Below are 14,015 nucleotides of genomic sequence, written 5' to 3' on the forward strand. Positions count from 1 at the left end.
TACCCCCATCCCAGCGCTACAAGCCAGGAGCGCCCCGGGCACAGCCTGCCGTCACCTCGAATCGGGGACCGGCTGCAGCGCAGGACACTGGGAGAGCTTCTGTGCTCACAGCGCAAGGGCTGGCTCTGCCAGGGGGTCCCTGTGCTACTGGGGGGGTCAGAGCATCCCCACTGCAGGGGGGACATGGGGACACAGGTGCTCGATACAGGGAGATCCCACGCAGGGCTCAGGGCCCTTCGGCGTGGGGATCCCGGCCACGGGCACTGTGCGGGGAGGTGAGCGCAGGGAGCGGGGGCTCTGCTCGTGCCCCGACCTGGGGGGCTGCGTACGGGCAGAGCCAAACCCAGCCCAGGGCAGCAGCAAACCCACCGCAGGAGCCCAGGACAGGACCAGCTGCCAAGGCTGGGCATACATGGACACCCCCGGAGGTAGCCAGCACACAATTTACCAGCCCAGGCCACAAAAGACATTTTTGCTCTCATCCCAGGGGAGCTCTTGTGCCCCCTCCCTCCCCCTGCTCTCAGACTAGCAGGGGAGCAGCTTTCCAGGCTCACATCCCTCTTGCATGTGCCCCAAACGCAGCAAATCCCAGTTGCACCAGCTGCTCACCAAAGAGCCCCCCAAAGAGGACTCACGGAGCAGGACTCGCCATAGTCAGGCAACGCATCCCATCGGCCCCAGAGCTGCATCAGCCCAGGCTGCCAGAAGGAAATCCCTCCTCCAGCCCCATGGGAAATGTCCCCCCTGTGGGTCCCTCCCCTTTAAAGGCCCCCCACCCATCACTGCAATTAAAGGGCCGGGATGGGCTCACCTCCCCACACACACTTGGGTGTTGCTGCACCAACGAATTGGTCTCTCGGTTTCCTCCCACTTAAAATTTGCTCAGCAAAGAGAGAAAGGAAAGATGGGGTGTGCAGTAACGGTGCCCCATCGGACACGTTTCCACCCTCGGGGTGACGGGTGTCCCAGGTGAGGGGCATCCTCGCTCCCAAGCCCATCTGGTGGTGCTGGAGGGTGAGGAGAGGCTGGATTCACAGCCCAGAGGCTGGATTCACACGCCAGCAGCCAGCAGCTTTGCTTTGACAAACCCCCCGCAGCGGGTTCAAAAGCTGCTGGGGAGGAAACAGCCCCAACAGCACCAGGAGGGTTGATAATAACCAGCCTGAGATCTGATTTCAAGGCACCGGCCACATCCAGTTCTGAGAATAACACTTGCTGGGTGTGATGAAGGGAGCGCCGGGCTCGGCTTGGGCAGGAGAAAGTTGGCTCTTCCGCTGCTTCCAGCCCGGCACGGCCGCGTGCGTGGGTCCAGTCCCAGCTCCCGCAGCAGGATACGTGCAGAAGTGACGCTGGAAGACCCGGACATCCTCTGGTCCCGGAGATCGGCGCTCACCTCCTCGGGATGAGTCACGCTGCTGTGCCAGGGCGGTGCGTTAGGCAGCTTCCACCAGCACAGAGGAATGCATTGAACAAAGACCCAAAATCCCTGTTTGTTGTAGAGGGAAGAGTTAGTCATGCTTGTGCTCCTCGCTGCTGAGTCACCCAGCAGCCACGGAGCCTTGGGATAAGGGACTGGAGAGGGTGGGAGCGACTGTTTACTGACTTTACATGTAAATCAATCAGGAGGTTGTGACCACGCCGTAAACCAAGACAGTCACAAGCTGAGAGGGAAGAGGAATCGTTAGGCAGAGTTTACAGCTGTTAAAGAAAAGAAAAAAGGAACCGCAGAGGTATTTTTTTTGCAGGACCAGAGCTGGCTTTAAAAATTATAGGTAACATTATATTACATTTTATATACCACCAGCAGACCCGAAAGCTCTTTTATATGCTGCAGCAGACGCGGCTCCTTCCTGCCTGATTCAGAGCAGCAGCTGGGCCATGGTTTCTGAAGGCATCAGCATCTCGGCTGGGGAAAGGCAGCTGCGACTGGGCAGCTGATGGCTCGAAAACCCATCGAGGCTGTCCCCGGAGCAACGCTGCTTCGGTGCGGCTAACGAGGCAGGATGCCATCGCCTCGTTGGACCTTTAAACTGGGACACAAAGCACGTTCGTGCTGGTAAAGCGGAGTTTTCTTTATCATGGATACCAGCTCAACATCTAGCATTTAATTTTAACACCAAAGGCTCGAGTCTCCAATGACTAACGTTTCCTTTGATCGAAATCAAGGCTCTGGCGAGCAAAATGCCGCAACGCTGCTGGGAGGGAGCGTGAGCAGCACGCAGCGCCCGGCCCCGTGCAGGACACGCTTGCTGGAAATGCTGCCTTGGATTTCTGCGGTGGGGTCGGGCCATCCGTTGTCATTCCTCGTCCTGGCTTGGAGCATCTCTGGGCTCTGCCAGCAGCGTGACAGGCTTTTCCCAGGTCTCTGCTGCTTCGTCCCATTGCAGGAGCCCAAGGCATCCCTCCGGGAGGGCTATGGATCGGTGCAAACAGAAAATAGGGGTATCTCTAGCCTACGTCCACCAGGGGATTCGAATCATTCCTGACAGTAAAGCAGGAATTCTCCCTGCTCGTAAAAGTAGCCCTTGCTCCCGTTGCGGACGAGGCAGGAGAACCGCTCAGCCCGTGACATGAGAATTTCCTACCCACGGCTGTCTCGGCCGCTGGCCTCCGGAGCTTGAATCATTTCTCTCATTCGACACAGAAGTCGGAGGATTTCCTTGAAAATAGAGTCTTTGTTTGGCGACTATTTCTCCCGTCTGGTCTGGGGCTGTAAGCGCCCTTTGTTGATTAAATGACAATCTCTTTCTCAGCGGGCGCGATACCATCAGCAGAAGAGGGAGGACTTTTGAGGCCCGTCTGAATTGCCAGGGAAGGGTCCGTGCCTGTGCAGACGCCCTGCGCGGAGGAAGTGCTGTGGGTGTTAGAGAAACCAGTTTGTTTTTTTAAAAAAAAAATACCAGGCTACATCCTTAGCGGTTTCAAATTTGGGGCACAGGTTGTAGAGCTGTTCTGTGATTTTAGAGCACCTGAAATAATGGGATCTCAGGCTGGAGGCGATCTCCTAGAACCTCCCAGCCACCATCATAATACAAATGGGTCGTAATAAAAAATAAATTAGTGTGAGTCCACAGAAGCCAGCGGAGCTCTATCCCTTTCACAGGCTGAGGATCCAGATGAATATTTCATTTAAAATATTCTATTACATTGGCTCCTATCATTGTAATATCTGAGTGTCTCACATTTGTAATGCAACTTTACAACAGCTTTGTGAGACCTGGAAATCTCTGACTGAAAATGATTTTCAGGAACTGGCCATTTAGTCCGTGTCGGTGCGGCATCTTGCACAAAGCAGCCCACGAGCGGGGCTTCGTGGCGCTGCTGAAGATGCAGAAGCAGCAGAACAAGACCACGCATCTCAGGCCAAGGTTGAAGCGAAGCACGGGGCGACGCAAGAAAGTGGATTGTGCCTCCCAGTGCCGGCGTGGTCCCAGCGCTCCATCCATCTCCGCAGCTGGGACAGCTGCAGCAGTTCGAGCACTCCAGCGCCGGAGCGTCATCTTCTATCGGGACATGGGAAGACAACGAGGTTTGCGGAGGCTTTTCTGTCTCGCAGGGTTGGTGAGCAGCCTGGCTTGCTCTAGCACCACACCAGTGTTTGTAAACAGCCTTCTTAAAATACATCGAGCAGGATGTGGGAGCATCACGTGAACGCGCAGCTTCTTGTCAAGGCAACGGGCCCGACTCTGCCCTCGAAGGGCAGAGCAGAATAACTCACCCAGCTCATTTCCACCAGCCTGCCCCGGGCATCGCCAAGGACAGCTCAGCGTAGGCGTCTCTGCTTCCCACCTACACAGTGGGAACAGCACGGGGACAAGGACCGCGCTGACCAGGGATGCTTGGATGCTGTGGAAACGACTTGCTGCCTCTGCCAGACCTAATTTAGCAGACGACACCAGCTGCTTCCCAAAGAGGTGCACATAACCCTGAAACAAGCTGCTATGAAATGACTCAGCCAAGGCAAACCCTTCCTCCCAACACCTCCTCGTGCTGGTGTTTGACATATGACCTGGCAGAGGGAGATTGCTAATAATACCTACATCTTATATAGCACTTTTCTTCGGGAAATCTCAGAGGTTTTACACAGAAGTCAAGTCTATTTGGAGCTCAAGGCTTCTAAGGATGTGTCAAGGACAGAGAGTTTTGGTACCTGGGAAGGCAACATGGGAAGGGTCTATTGCCAGGACAGATCTACTAAACCAATCTCGCAAGAAAGTAATGATGGCTGTGGTTAATTTGCCATTGTTAGGGGCCAGAGTAAACACCCCAGAGGTGATCAGGGAGCTCATCTCTTTCACAGCCATGGTTTCAGGGTTAGCCAGCAGAGTTTAGGTGCTACAGCCCCATTTTGTGATGTGCGCCAGAGCGCGGCAGAAGCACGAGACGGCTGTGAGAGCAGCTCATGGCGTGCCAGGCCGGGAGCCCTGTTCTATCACAGGATGACCAAGCTCTGGCACTGCAGCCAAAGCAGGTGCCTGACCCTGGGGCAAGTCCGGGGAGGGAACCAGCGAGGCCTGACGCGCTGGGGACCGCTCAGAAATAGCCCTGAGCTGCGCAGAGGAACGCCTGGGGAGAGCTGGTGCGTACACTGCAGGCTTTGTCTCGGGCAGGTCGGCTGGGTGTGTGCTTCCTGGCATACAATTCCCAGATTAGCAGGAGCCGTGCTGCCAGCAGCTCCTCCAGCCCGGCCGTGAATGAGCCGCTGGGGCTGGGAACCGCTGCCGAGGTCAGTGGTTCAAGTGCCCGGTGCTGCCCAGCAGCTCAGGGCAGAGGCAGGGGATGGGACGAGGCGAGGATACGGGGATGGGGCACCTCCTCCCACGCACCCGAGGGAAAATGAAGGGGCAGGGGGCACTTCTCCACCCGACAGGCACAGGATCCTCTGGCCCCTCTCTGATACCTTTCTAAGAGGTTGGCTTTGCCTTTCAGGGGATGGAGAACGCCACTGGCCAAACCAATCTCTCCACTCCTTTCGCAGCGGGTGGGGAACAGAGGCAGAGACCTATCTCTTCTTACGCCAAAATTAATAAATAAAAACCTTAAAAGCCACAGAGAATAACTAATATGGAGAATATGAAAAAGCGGGAGGGTGGAAGGGTTGGGAAAGGAGAAAAAGTAATTCAAGACAGAACAGTTTAATAAGGGAAAGTGAATAATCAGAGGGAGAAGTGAGAACAATTTATTCACACTAAATGCTTAATCTAAAAAAAAAAAATAAATAATTCAAACCAAAGCCAGGCTGTGCCAGCCAGGGGAGTGAGACTCATGGGTCTTTCCCAAGCAATAGGAAAGGAGAAAGCAAAAAGGGAAACATGGTATATTCATTAAAGGGAAACGTGGGGGAGAGAAGAGGGCAAAGCTGGAGCCGAGGACCTCCTTAGGACAGGACTAAGCCTGGCGGGTACCAGGACGGGGGCCAGAGAAGAAGAGTCACTCTCTCCTCCGGGAGGGCTGCCGATGCAGGGTGGTCCATCAGGGGCTGCTCCCGACTTTTCCCTGGAGCTGGATCTAGGGAGGGAAAAGGATGGACCTCAGGGACTGAAGAGCCCAACACAGAGCGGCAGTGCCTCCCACCAGCCCTGCCGCCCTCTCCCACCGTCTGACGGGGCTCTCGGTGCTGTCCCAGGCCAAATAATGGGCTCTTCCCCTCTGTCACCTGCAGCCACTGGGCAGCGTGGGGCTCTGGGCACCTCTAGCACATCTCACCACGAGAGCTGAACCCATGCCGGCACGTTGCAACCATCAGCATGAAGCAAGGTGGCTCCAACACCCCACTGGCACCCGGCTGCTTGCACCCGTCCAGCCTCCAGTCCCGTTTACAGCCTCAGAGAAGCCGGACACCAGCAATTCCCCACCGAGTGCGGCTCCGGGAGCCACGCCAGGAATGCCCCTGCCTTTATCCGCCCGTGCGGACCGTGCTTATGAATCGGCGTCTGTTTGCAGACACCCCCTCAGAGGCTGAAAGGAGCCACTGTGCCGGGAACAGACCATGGCAGATGGGTTCAGATGGAGAAGCATCCCTGTTAAACCCCGGGTGCTTCCCTAAATGCTCAAAGTCTGCGCCTGCCCACACACTGCAGAGGGAGGCGGCTGCAGAGAAAGCCGAGCACGGAAGAAAGAAATAAAATAACCAAGCTAACAACCCAGTAAAACTCCTGGCCCGCATGGCGTGAGACAAAGAAACCGCCTCCACGCTCCGTTTTCCAAAGCTATTTGGGAGTTTCCCATCCCCCTGCTGCAGCTACTCAAGTCAAGACAACACATCTGGTCTCTGCAGGAGGGAGGAGATGGGGCGCTGTGAGGTGACCCCCACATACCCGGTGGGCAGCGAGGCCAGGCAGCCCCCCAGCACCTCCTCCCCACCTCCCAGGCGCGCTTTTCCTGTGCATGGAGCGAAGGAAGTTGCTTTTTCCTCTCTCCCGGGCTGTCCCTGCCTTCGGGAGGAGCGTGCTGCCGTTTGGGTGTCCTCGGCTCGCACCGGTGAGGAGTGAGAACCAGTGCGCGGATCTGCCGTCGCAGAGCCAGGCGTGGAAACTCCCCACCTTTCCCCCGCACGGGGACAGAGGGTTTCCGTAACCAGTCGTCCAGTACTGCCTGGCGCCCTTGGCAGCCCAGATTTCAGAGACATTTAGAAATACGGCACTCATTCACGAGGTGCTTTGGAGGGGAGGAGTTGGGATGCAACCCCTAGTATGAAAGGGGAAACTGAGGCAGGGAGTGCAGAGCCAGTCTTCTCAAAGGGGAGACTTAAAACTAGGCTAATTTAATAAATAACCTCACTGAAAGGTGCCTTTTTTTCCCCTAGAAACCACTAGCTCTTCTAAAATGAATTTATAGACCTGACACTATGCAATTTTAAGCGTACTGGCACAAGTGCCCTGCTCGAGGCCCCACAACGACTTAGTGAAGGAGGCAGAAATACAGCTGTGGCCGCAGAGCACCATGGTGGCAGGTGGTGCCGGGAGAGATGTGCCATCCTAGTGCACCGATGGCATTTTTCTCTTCTAGACTGACCTCAGACTTTTCCAGGGGCTCCTCCTCCACCTGCTCCCAGCTGTACCCAGCTTCTCCCAAAGCAGCCAAGGGTTCCTCCTGCTCTGTCTTCTGAAAACCTCGGGTAGAGAAAGAAATATGTCAGAGAGAGACATCCCGAAGGACTACGGCAAATTGGAATAACACTCTGAACGTGTTCACAGCCAGGAGCTGACCCCAGCCGCTGCCTGCTTGGCCTCTTCATCGCAGACCTGCAAGACCTTTTAAGCAGGTTGTCCCAAGCTTCTTGCCTGCAGAGAGCTCTGCTGCCACGCTTGAGCACTCTCGGTGCTGACTTGCCAAGGATCTGAGTCTTCTCAGGGTGCTCGCAGGAGCCCCCTGCTTCAGGACTCACACCCCCTGCTTCAGGACTCACACCCGGGAGTCAAGTGATGGGTTAGCCTTCTTACCCGATGAGGAAAAATCCCCAGGAGATCATGGCGTGCCTCCCCGAGGGAAGAGATGGGAGTTCCGTTATTTTGGAATATTTCAAATCTAATGGGAAAAGTTGGAGGGAATGGTCTGGACAGAACAATTCTGCGCTGGGGACAAAGGTGAAAAGGAGGAAGGTCTGGGAGTCCCTTCTCTCCCCCCTTGCTGGGAGGGATGACACTCAGCCCCCACAGAGATTTATCAGTCCTCCGATACATACACGCAGTCACAGGAACCCCCCCTCTCTTCCCACATTTGTACAGCAGATTATCAGAAGGTGTATTTATAAGTTATTTTGTCCTAAACAGATTATAGCTTGACAGCTCTTCCAATGCCTGAAAAACACAAGCTGGCTTATGCTGGCTTCTCTGGACACAGCAAACAGACGGTTTGATTAACATCCAACATGCTCCAATAGCTATTATAGGAACAAGGCCTGGATCTGTTGTGGGTTTTTTTAATCAATTTGATAAATCTGCTGCATGCGAGAAGCGCTTTGCCTGAAGCCTCTTATTCTCTCTTCATCCAGAGCCCAGAGACAGCACAGCCGTGATAAACTCAGCGTGGAGACACCCATGGTCTTGGCCCGGTGGCTGTGCTCTGCAGGGAGCTGGGGCATCACAGCTCTGACCTCGGCCCCCGGGCGCTTGGCACCGACACCATCCTCATCCTCCCACCCTGCCCCACTGGGAAAGGCGCCTTGCCTCCCCCAGCAACCCCAGAGGGAAGCAGGAGGAAACTCTGTGGATAAAACCTGATGAACAACAGGGGGTTTGGCTGTTCCTTTTCACAGTTGCAATTGCTCTCCGTACCGCAGCATCCCTGGAGAGCCATCACACCCCGCTGAGCTGGGTGCTGCGGACCCAGGTGAGCTGGACCAGCTCCCTCCTGCTGGGGACCAGCAGGGTGGCCCAGCTCCAGAGCAGCCTGGGGAGCAGAGAGCAACTTGCCCTTGGTCACATCCTCTGGACAGTTAAGCAATGCTTGGGGGAGCCAGAGTGAGCCATGGGCTCATGGTCGGATTGCGCAACCCACGGCCACCAGCGCTGCAGCAGCCTCGGGGCAGGGCTTGGAGTCCTGGTTTTGCCAAGGGTTTGCAGGAGGCGAATACGCCCACCCCTGCGTGGGGTCACCAGACCTGGATCACAGAATCACAGAATGGCGGGGGTCGGAAGGGACTGCTGGAGATCAGCTAGTCCAAACCCCTGCCAGAGCTGGGCCACCCAGAGCAGGTGGCACAGGAACGCGTCCAGGAGGGGTTCGAATGTCTCCAGAGAAAGGGACTCCACAGTCTCTCTAGGCAGCCTGTTGCAGGGCTCTGGCACCCTCAAAGGAAAGAAGTTTTTCCTTATGTTCAGATGGAATTTCCCACGTTCCAGTTTGTGCCCGTTGCCCCTTGTCCCTGGGCACCACTGAAAAGAGCCTGCCCCCATCCTCTTGCCACCTGCCCTTTAGGTATTGATCAACACCGACGAGATCCCCTCTCAGCCTTCTCCTCTCCAGGCTGAACAGCCCCAGGGCTCTGTATGTTGATGGAAAACCTCTTTGGCCCCTGCAGAGATGGTCCCTCGAGGCGCCCCATCCTCCTGTCCCCGCTGTCCCCCTGCTCCCCGCAGCCTGGACCCGGGTGGCCCCGCAGACACCCAGGGGTGTCCCTGTCCCCCGGCTGGGTTAGCCCGGCTCGGCTCAGCTCGGTTGGAAGTCGGAGAGTGCCACCTGGTGCTCCGAGGAAATGTCTGTCCCCGGCAGTTTGGCGCAGCTCTGCCGAAGGGCTGGGGGCTGCCAGCGGGGGGGTTCCGCTCCCAGCCTGGGCGGGGGGGAGCCCCGGAGCTCACCTCGCCAGGGGGGTTCGGAGCCCGGAGGGGCAGAGCCGGTGTTGCAGGTCTATTCGCCGCCGCGTTCAAAAGCGGCTCCTCTTCGCTTTCCAGCTCCATCAAGCTTCCCCGGGCACGAGGCTGCAAAGGGAAAAAAAGGAGAAAAAAAAAAAAAAAAAAAAAAGATGGTGTACAGAGACATTTTGTCAACTCTGACAACAGCTTGATCCTGAGGCAACGCTAATTTCAGGAGGCAATCTGGAAAATAAAACCAAATTCCCCCCAGTGCCAAGTTACCATAGAATCGTCAAGGTTGGAAGGGACCTTTCAGATCATCGAGTCCAACCATTAACGTAACACCGATAAAAACATCACCAAACCCTGTCCCTCAGCACTACGTCTACCCGTCTTTTAAATATGTCCAGGGATGGTGACTCAACCACTTCCCTGGGCAGCCTGTTCCAATGTCTGATAACTCTTTCTGTGAATAAATTTTTCCTAATATCCAGTCTAAACCTTGAGGCCAATTCCTCACGTCCTGTTGCCTGTTACTTGGGAGAAGAGACCAATCCCCCCTCACTACAACCTCCTTTCAGGGAGTTGTAGAGAGTGATAAGGTCTCCCCCGTCATCCAGAGACCTCAGAGTGCTTCATGCAACTGAGTAGATGTCTCCGGGCACAGATGGGAAACTGAGGCAAGCAGGGAAAAAGGTTGTCACAGGGTCACATAGGGAGGGAGTGACAAAACCCAGCAGACCTCTGGTCTCCAGGCTCCCACACCCTGACCGCTAACTTGGCTCCTGTCTCCTGCATTTTGTCAGGCAGTGGCCATATTGAAAAGAAATCTATTAAAACCCCAAGTTTTTAACAGCTTCAGGCAGCTCCCCAAGACTACTTTTAAAACACTGCCCTGGAGTTCCCCTTCACTGTCTGGAACAAAACATTGACCATTTCTCAAAGAGCTGATTTAATGCGCTGCACCATCCAGCAGAGAGGGGGCCTAATTTGCCTTGTATCTACATGCTGCACCATTCACACCCCACACCCACGCTCCGGCAGAACGGCTTTATTAAACCACCAACCCACCCGCCACCCCAGCTGCTTCCTGCAGCTCTACCAGGTCCTGCATCTTTTTCAGCGTCTCTCAGAGCCCTGAGCGAGCAGCTGGAGTCTCTGCTCTGCTGCAGATTTGTTGCTCTGCTACAAACCCGCCCTGTTTATTTTGCCTGGATTGGAGACACCCATCCTGCGCCATCCGTGGCCTCCTCTAGGCTTGCTTACACTGTCTTGGGGACAATCACCAGCATCCCTGACCTGACCCTCATCTCAGATGAAGACCCAGTCTGCAGGGTCATGCCTTGTTCTACTTTGGATCGACGTTTTAGGGAGATCGAGGAGCTATTACAACAGGATTGTCAGGGATGGCAAGATAATTTTGCACATACAGCTCGTTTCAGGGTGGGTGGGTAACAAGTTACCTCAATTAAACGACCATAGTCACAGCGTGGGTCTGTAAGAAGACCAGGAAGGGAATCCCAAAGGCCTGGCTCTGGCTACTATCCCTATTTCACTCCCATCCATCCCATCTCAGCAAATGTCCCAAAACCATGTGTTGCCCATCACTGACCTGCAGCATCTTGAGACCATTCCCTGCTCAGCTGGAACGGGCCATGGAGGTACAGAAGAACTTCAAAGACACCCCTGAAAGTCCACAGCCTCTGACACGGTAGTGCCAGGGCTCAGTTTTAGCATCCCCCATGCTGATCTAGCCCTATGCCTTTTCTAAGGCCTGAAGGCACTTAGATCTGCCTGCACGTAGGGCCTTCTCAGGCTTCTCCACCTTAGCCCCATGCTCCACGTCCTTCCACCAACCTCATGTGAAGTCTGTCGATGTTTGTTCATGCTGAAGAGCGTGTTCCACTGGGTCAGCTCTGCTGTCGGGGATCCTGCCCCCTCATCTGCTGTTTAAAACAAGCCCAGAGAAAACAGTGACTCCCCGGGGCCGGCACCTCCCTTCCTTCATGCTGTCCTTGCACAGCAATCAACCGTGGCCCCAGCGGCGTGTCTGAGAGAGCATATTGTGCCAGGTCCAGATCCTCTAGTACAGCAAAGCAAACGGACTTACTGCCAGGCATGTCAGGCATTGCATTCAGCAGTCAAGTGGCTGAAGTGCCCCAGCCCCTCACATCCCCTGGGCCATTTTCAGTGCCCTCTGCCCCGACCCTTGGGTACTCTCCCGGATTATGAGACTCCCTGGGCAATCCCCCTGGTTGGTCTTCTCCAAGACGCAGCTTTGATGCCAACACTTAGCCAGCAGACAGCGTGCAGCACTAGCCCCGGGGTTTGTACACAAAAGGCAGCACACGGGCTGGGAGAAGGGCTACCAGTCATTCCTCAGGATTTCTCCCACCAACCAGCTGCCCCAGGCAGCCCTCGAGTCCTCAGGGATGAGGGGGGATCTCCTTCACCGCTGAGCCATCCTCTCACCTTTCAGGAGCTGCTCTTTCTCACATTCGGCGTCAAAGTCCACAGAAAACATTGGCTCAGGGCTTGCACCACAGGTAACATCTTCACCATCAGCACCTGGACCTTGAAGGAGCCCATCCCTGGAGGCAAAGCACAGTCAGGTGTGTTCAAACGGAGCCCAGCAGCACCAGCGTTGTGATTCCTGACCCTCTAGCAGCAGCCCTAACACAACAGGATCTGGTTGCACCCCTGTCAGCAGCCTGGAGAGGCCAGAGACTGCAAAGGGCTGTAACTCAGGTTCCTGGTGGGTGCCACACTCCATACGGGGCCACCTGGGGACCTCTGGGGAGGTAAGAGCAGCGCAGGCAGCGGTGGGGATGGAGCCTGCCCGCTGTGGGTACAGGATGCCCCGAAGCTACACAGGTTCTGGAAGACAACTGTGGCCTTAGGAAACACTGGGCTCATTTCAATGTTTTAAGGAAGTAAAGGGAAAACTGGATTTTATAACACCCAAATGAGAAGCTCTTTATAAAACCCAAACGAGCAGCCTTCTGCAAAACACCGGCTGCTTGGGATCCGACAAGACCCGCAGCCAAGCGGGCTTCTCCCTGTCCCTCTGGGGCATCCATGTCTACGAGGACGTGGTCCCTTGATAGGGGCACGGGAGCGAGCCAGGCCTTTGGCCCCATGTCACCCCCCGCCCTAACGCTTACGTCTCCAGAGATTTGTCACCGAAAGCTTCTGGCACGGCCGTCCCCTCCTGGCTGGCCACCCCATGGTCTGCGTGTTGCTGGGCTGGGCTACTGGCAGGAGTGTCCACCACCTCACAAACCAGCTCCGTGTTGCTGGTGCTCCCCGTCAGGCAGCTCCCGCTCCTGCTGCTCCCCAGGGAGCCGGCCAGGCTGAGCCCCTGCAGCTCCCCCAGCAGCGGCTCCGTGCTCTCCCCCTCGGCCCCCTCCCAGGGCTCCCAGTATGGGCGCTGCTGGCCTGCCAGCCCCCAATGGCTGCTGCTGTCCCCAACGGCGCCCAGCTCTTCCCCCTCCACCCCGGGCTCCTGTGTCCCTCGCACGTTTCGCAGGAGCCCGAAGAAGCTGCGGAGGAGCTGGAGCAGGGAGGGACGGCGGGGAGCCCGGGTGGCCGGCAGGGCCTCCATCATGGCCGCGGGGGCAGCCGGTGCCTCAACGGCTCAGAACTGGATTTAAACCAAACAGTCCCCAACCGCCCGGAACCCGGAGACACCGAGACAGCGACAGGGGTCTGAAACAGGGCTGAGGGGGGACAAATAGCACCCGGGGGGGCGGAAATGGTGCCCGTGGGGCAAAGGGTGGAGAACCCAGGGCTGGAGGGGGGGATGCAGACCAAGCTCAGGCCAGAGCTGGGGGAGAAGAGGGGCCCCCAAAAAGCGAAGCCTTCCTTCCACCCACAGTGACTCATCCTTGCAGCATTCCTGCCTCTGCCACACTTTGGCCTAGCCCGGAAATTTCACGCAAGAACTCCTCCGGCAGCGCAGTTCCACGGGCAAAGAGAGTAAGATAAAAAATTACTGCTTCTGCCAGCCGCAGCGGAGCAAACAGCTTTTAAAAGCAACGTTTGCCATCGCAGTGCAATGCATTCATGACAATCATGGCAGGAACCGAAACAGCAGCAAACGGCAAGGACCTGTTTCTCCCTTGGCCACTCAGGCAGGTTTCCGAGGGTGTTTTCCTGGGATCCCAGGCTCAGGCAGGGGCATGATGTTCCCTGCAGTGTTCCTGCGCTCGACAGAGCCGTCGCTGCAGTAACACTCGCCTAAAGCTGCTTGGGCTGATGTCACGTATCCCTCAGACAACCCCTGGTAGGACTTCAGCTTTGCTCCTACCCTCGGAGTCTCTTCTGGCTGTCCCTGCCTTGGCTGTCCCTGCCCACCCTCGGCTCAGCTAGCCCACAAGCTGCTGGCTGCAAGAAGGGCTTTTTTTCCCCTCAAAAAAAACCACCCCGTCATCTAAAAGTGCCATGTCATCGTGACTGGTTGAAACCGAGATTCTCCCACCCTCCAGCTGCACCCTCCTGTTTCCTTTCCTCTGCCATCGCCGGGCTCGGGCGGCCAGCACTGGGCACGGCTCCCGCAAAGCACAACCTGCGAAGCACAACCCGCAGCCCTCCTCGCTGCAAAAAGGGGGTTTTCACATCAGCCCCTTGCTCTTGCTGGCACAAGGGGGCCGGGGGTGCACAGAGGAGAGCAGCCCCCTGTCCTCCAGCAGCAGATTTAGGCTGCATCAACCAATTGGTGAA

General features: G+C 56.3%; 1 protein-coding gene across 1 annotated transcript; it reads right to left on the bottom strand.

Annotated features, from left to right (window-relative positions):
* Positions 1-5,163: 5,163 nt before the first annotated feature.
* Positions 5,164-12,900, bottom strand: LOC128900458 (uncharacterized). Its single transcript, XM_054181601.1, has 6 exons — positions 12,458-12,900; positions 11,766-11,884; positions 11,151-11,239; positions 9,300-9,419; positions 7,015-7,112; positions 5,164-5,508 (listed from the first exon to the last, which is right to left on the bottom strand). The coding sequence occupies exons 1-6, from the start codon at positions 12,898-12,900 to the stop codon at positions 5,325-5,327; spliced, it is 1,053 nt and encodes a 350-aa protein (XP_054037576.1). The 3' UTR covers positions 5,164-5,324.
* Between the last annotated feature and the right edge of the window lie 1,115 nt (positions 12,901-14,015).

The sequence above is a fragment of the Rissa tridactyla genome, chromosome 21, assembly GCF_028500815.1.
Source record: "Rissa tridactyla isolate bRisTri1 chromosome 21, bRisTri1.patW.cur.20221130, whole genome shotgun sequence".
Lineage (NCBI taxonomy): Eukaryota > Metazoa > Chordata > Aves > Charadriiformes > Laridae > Rissa > Rissa tridactyla.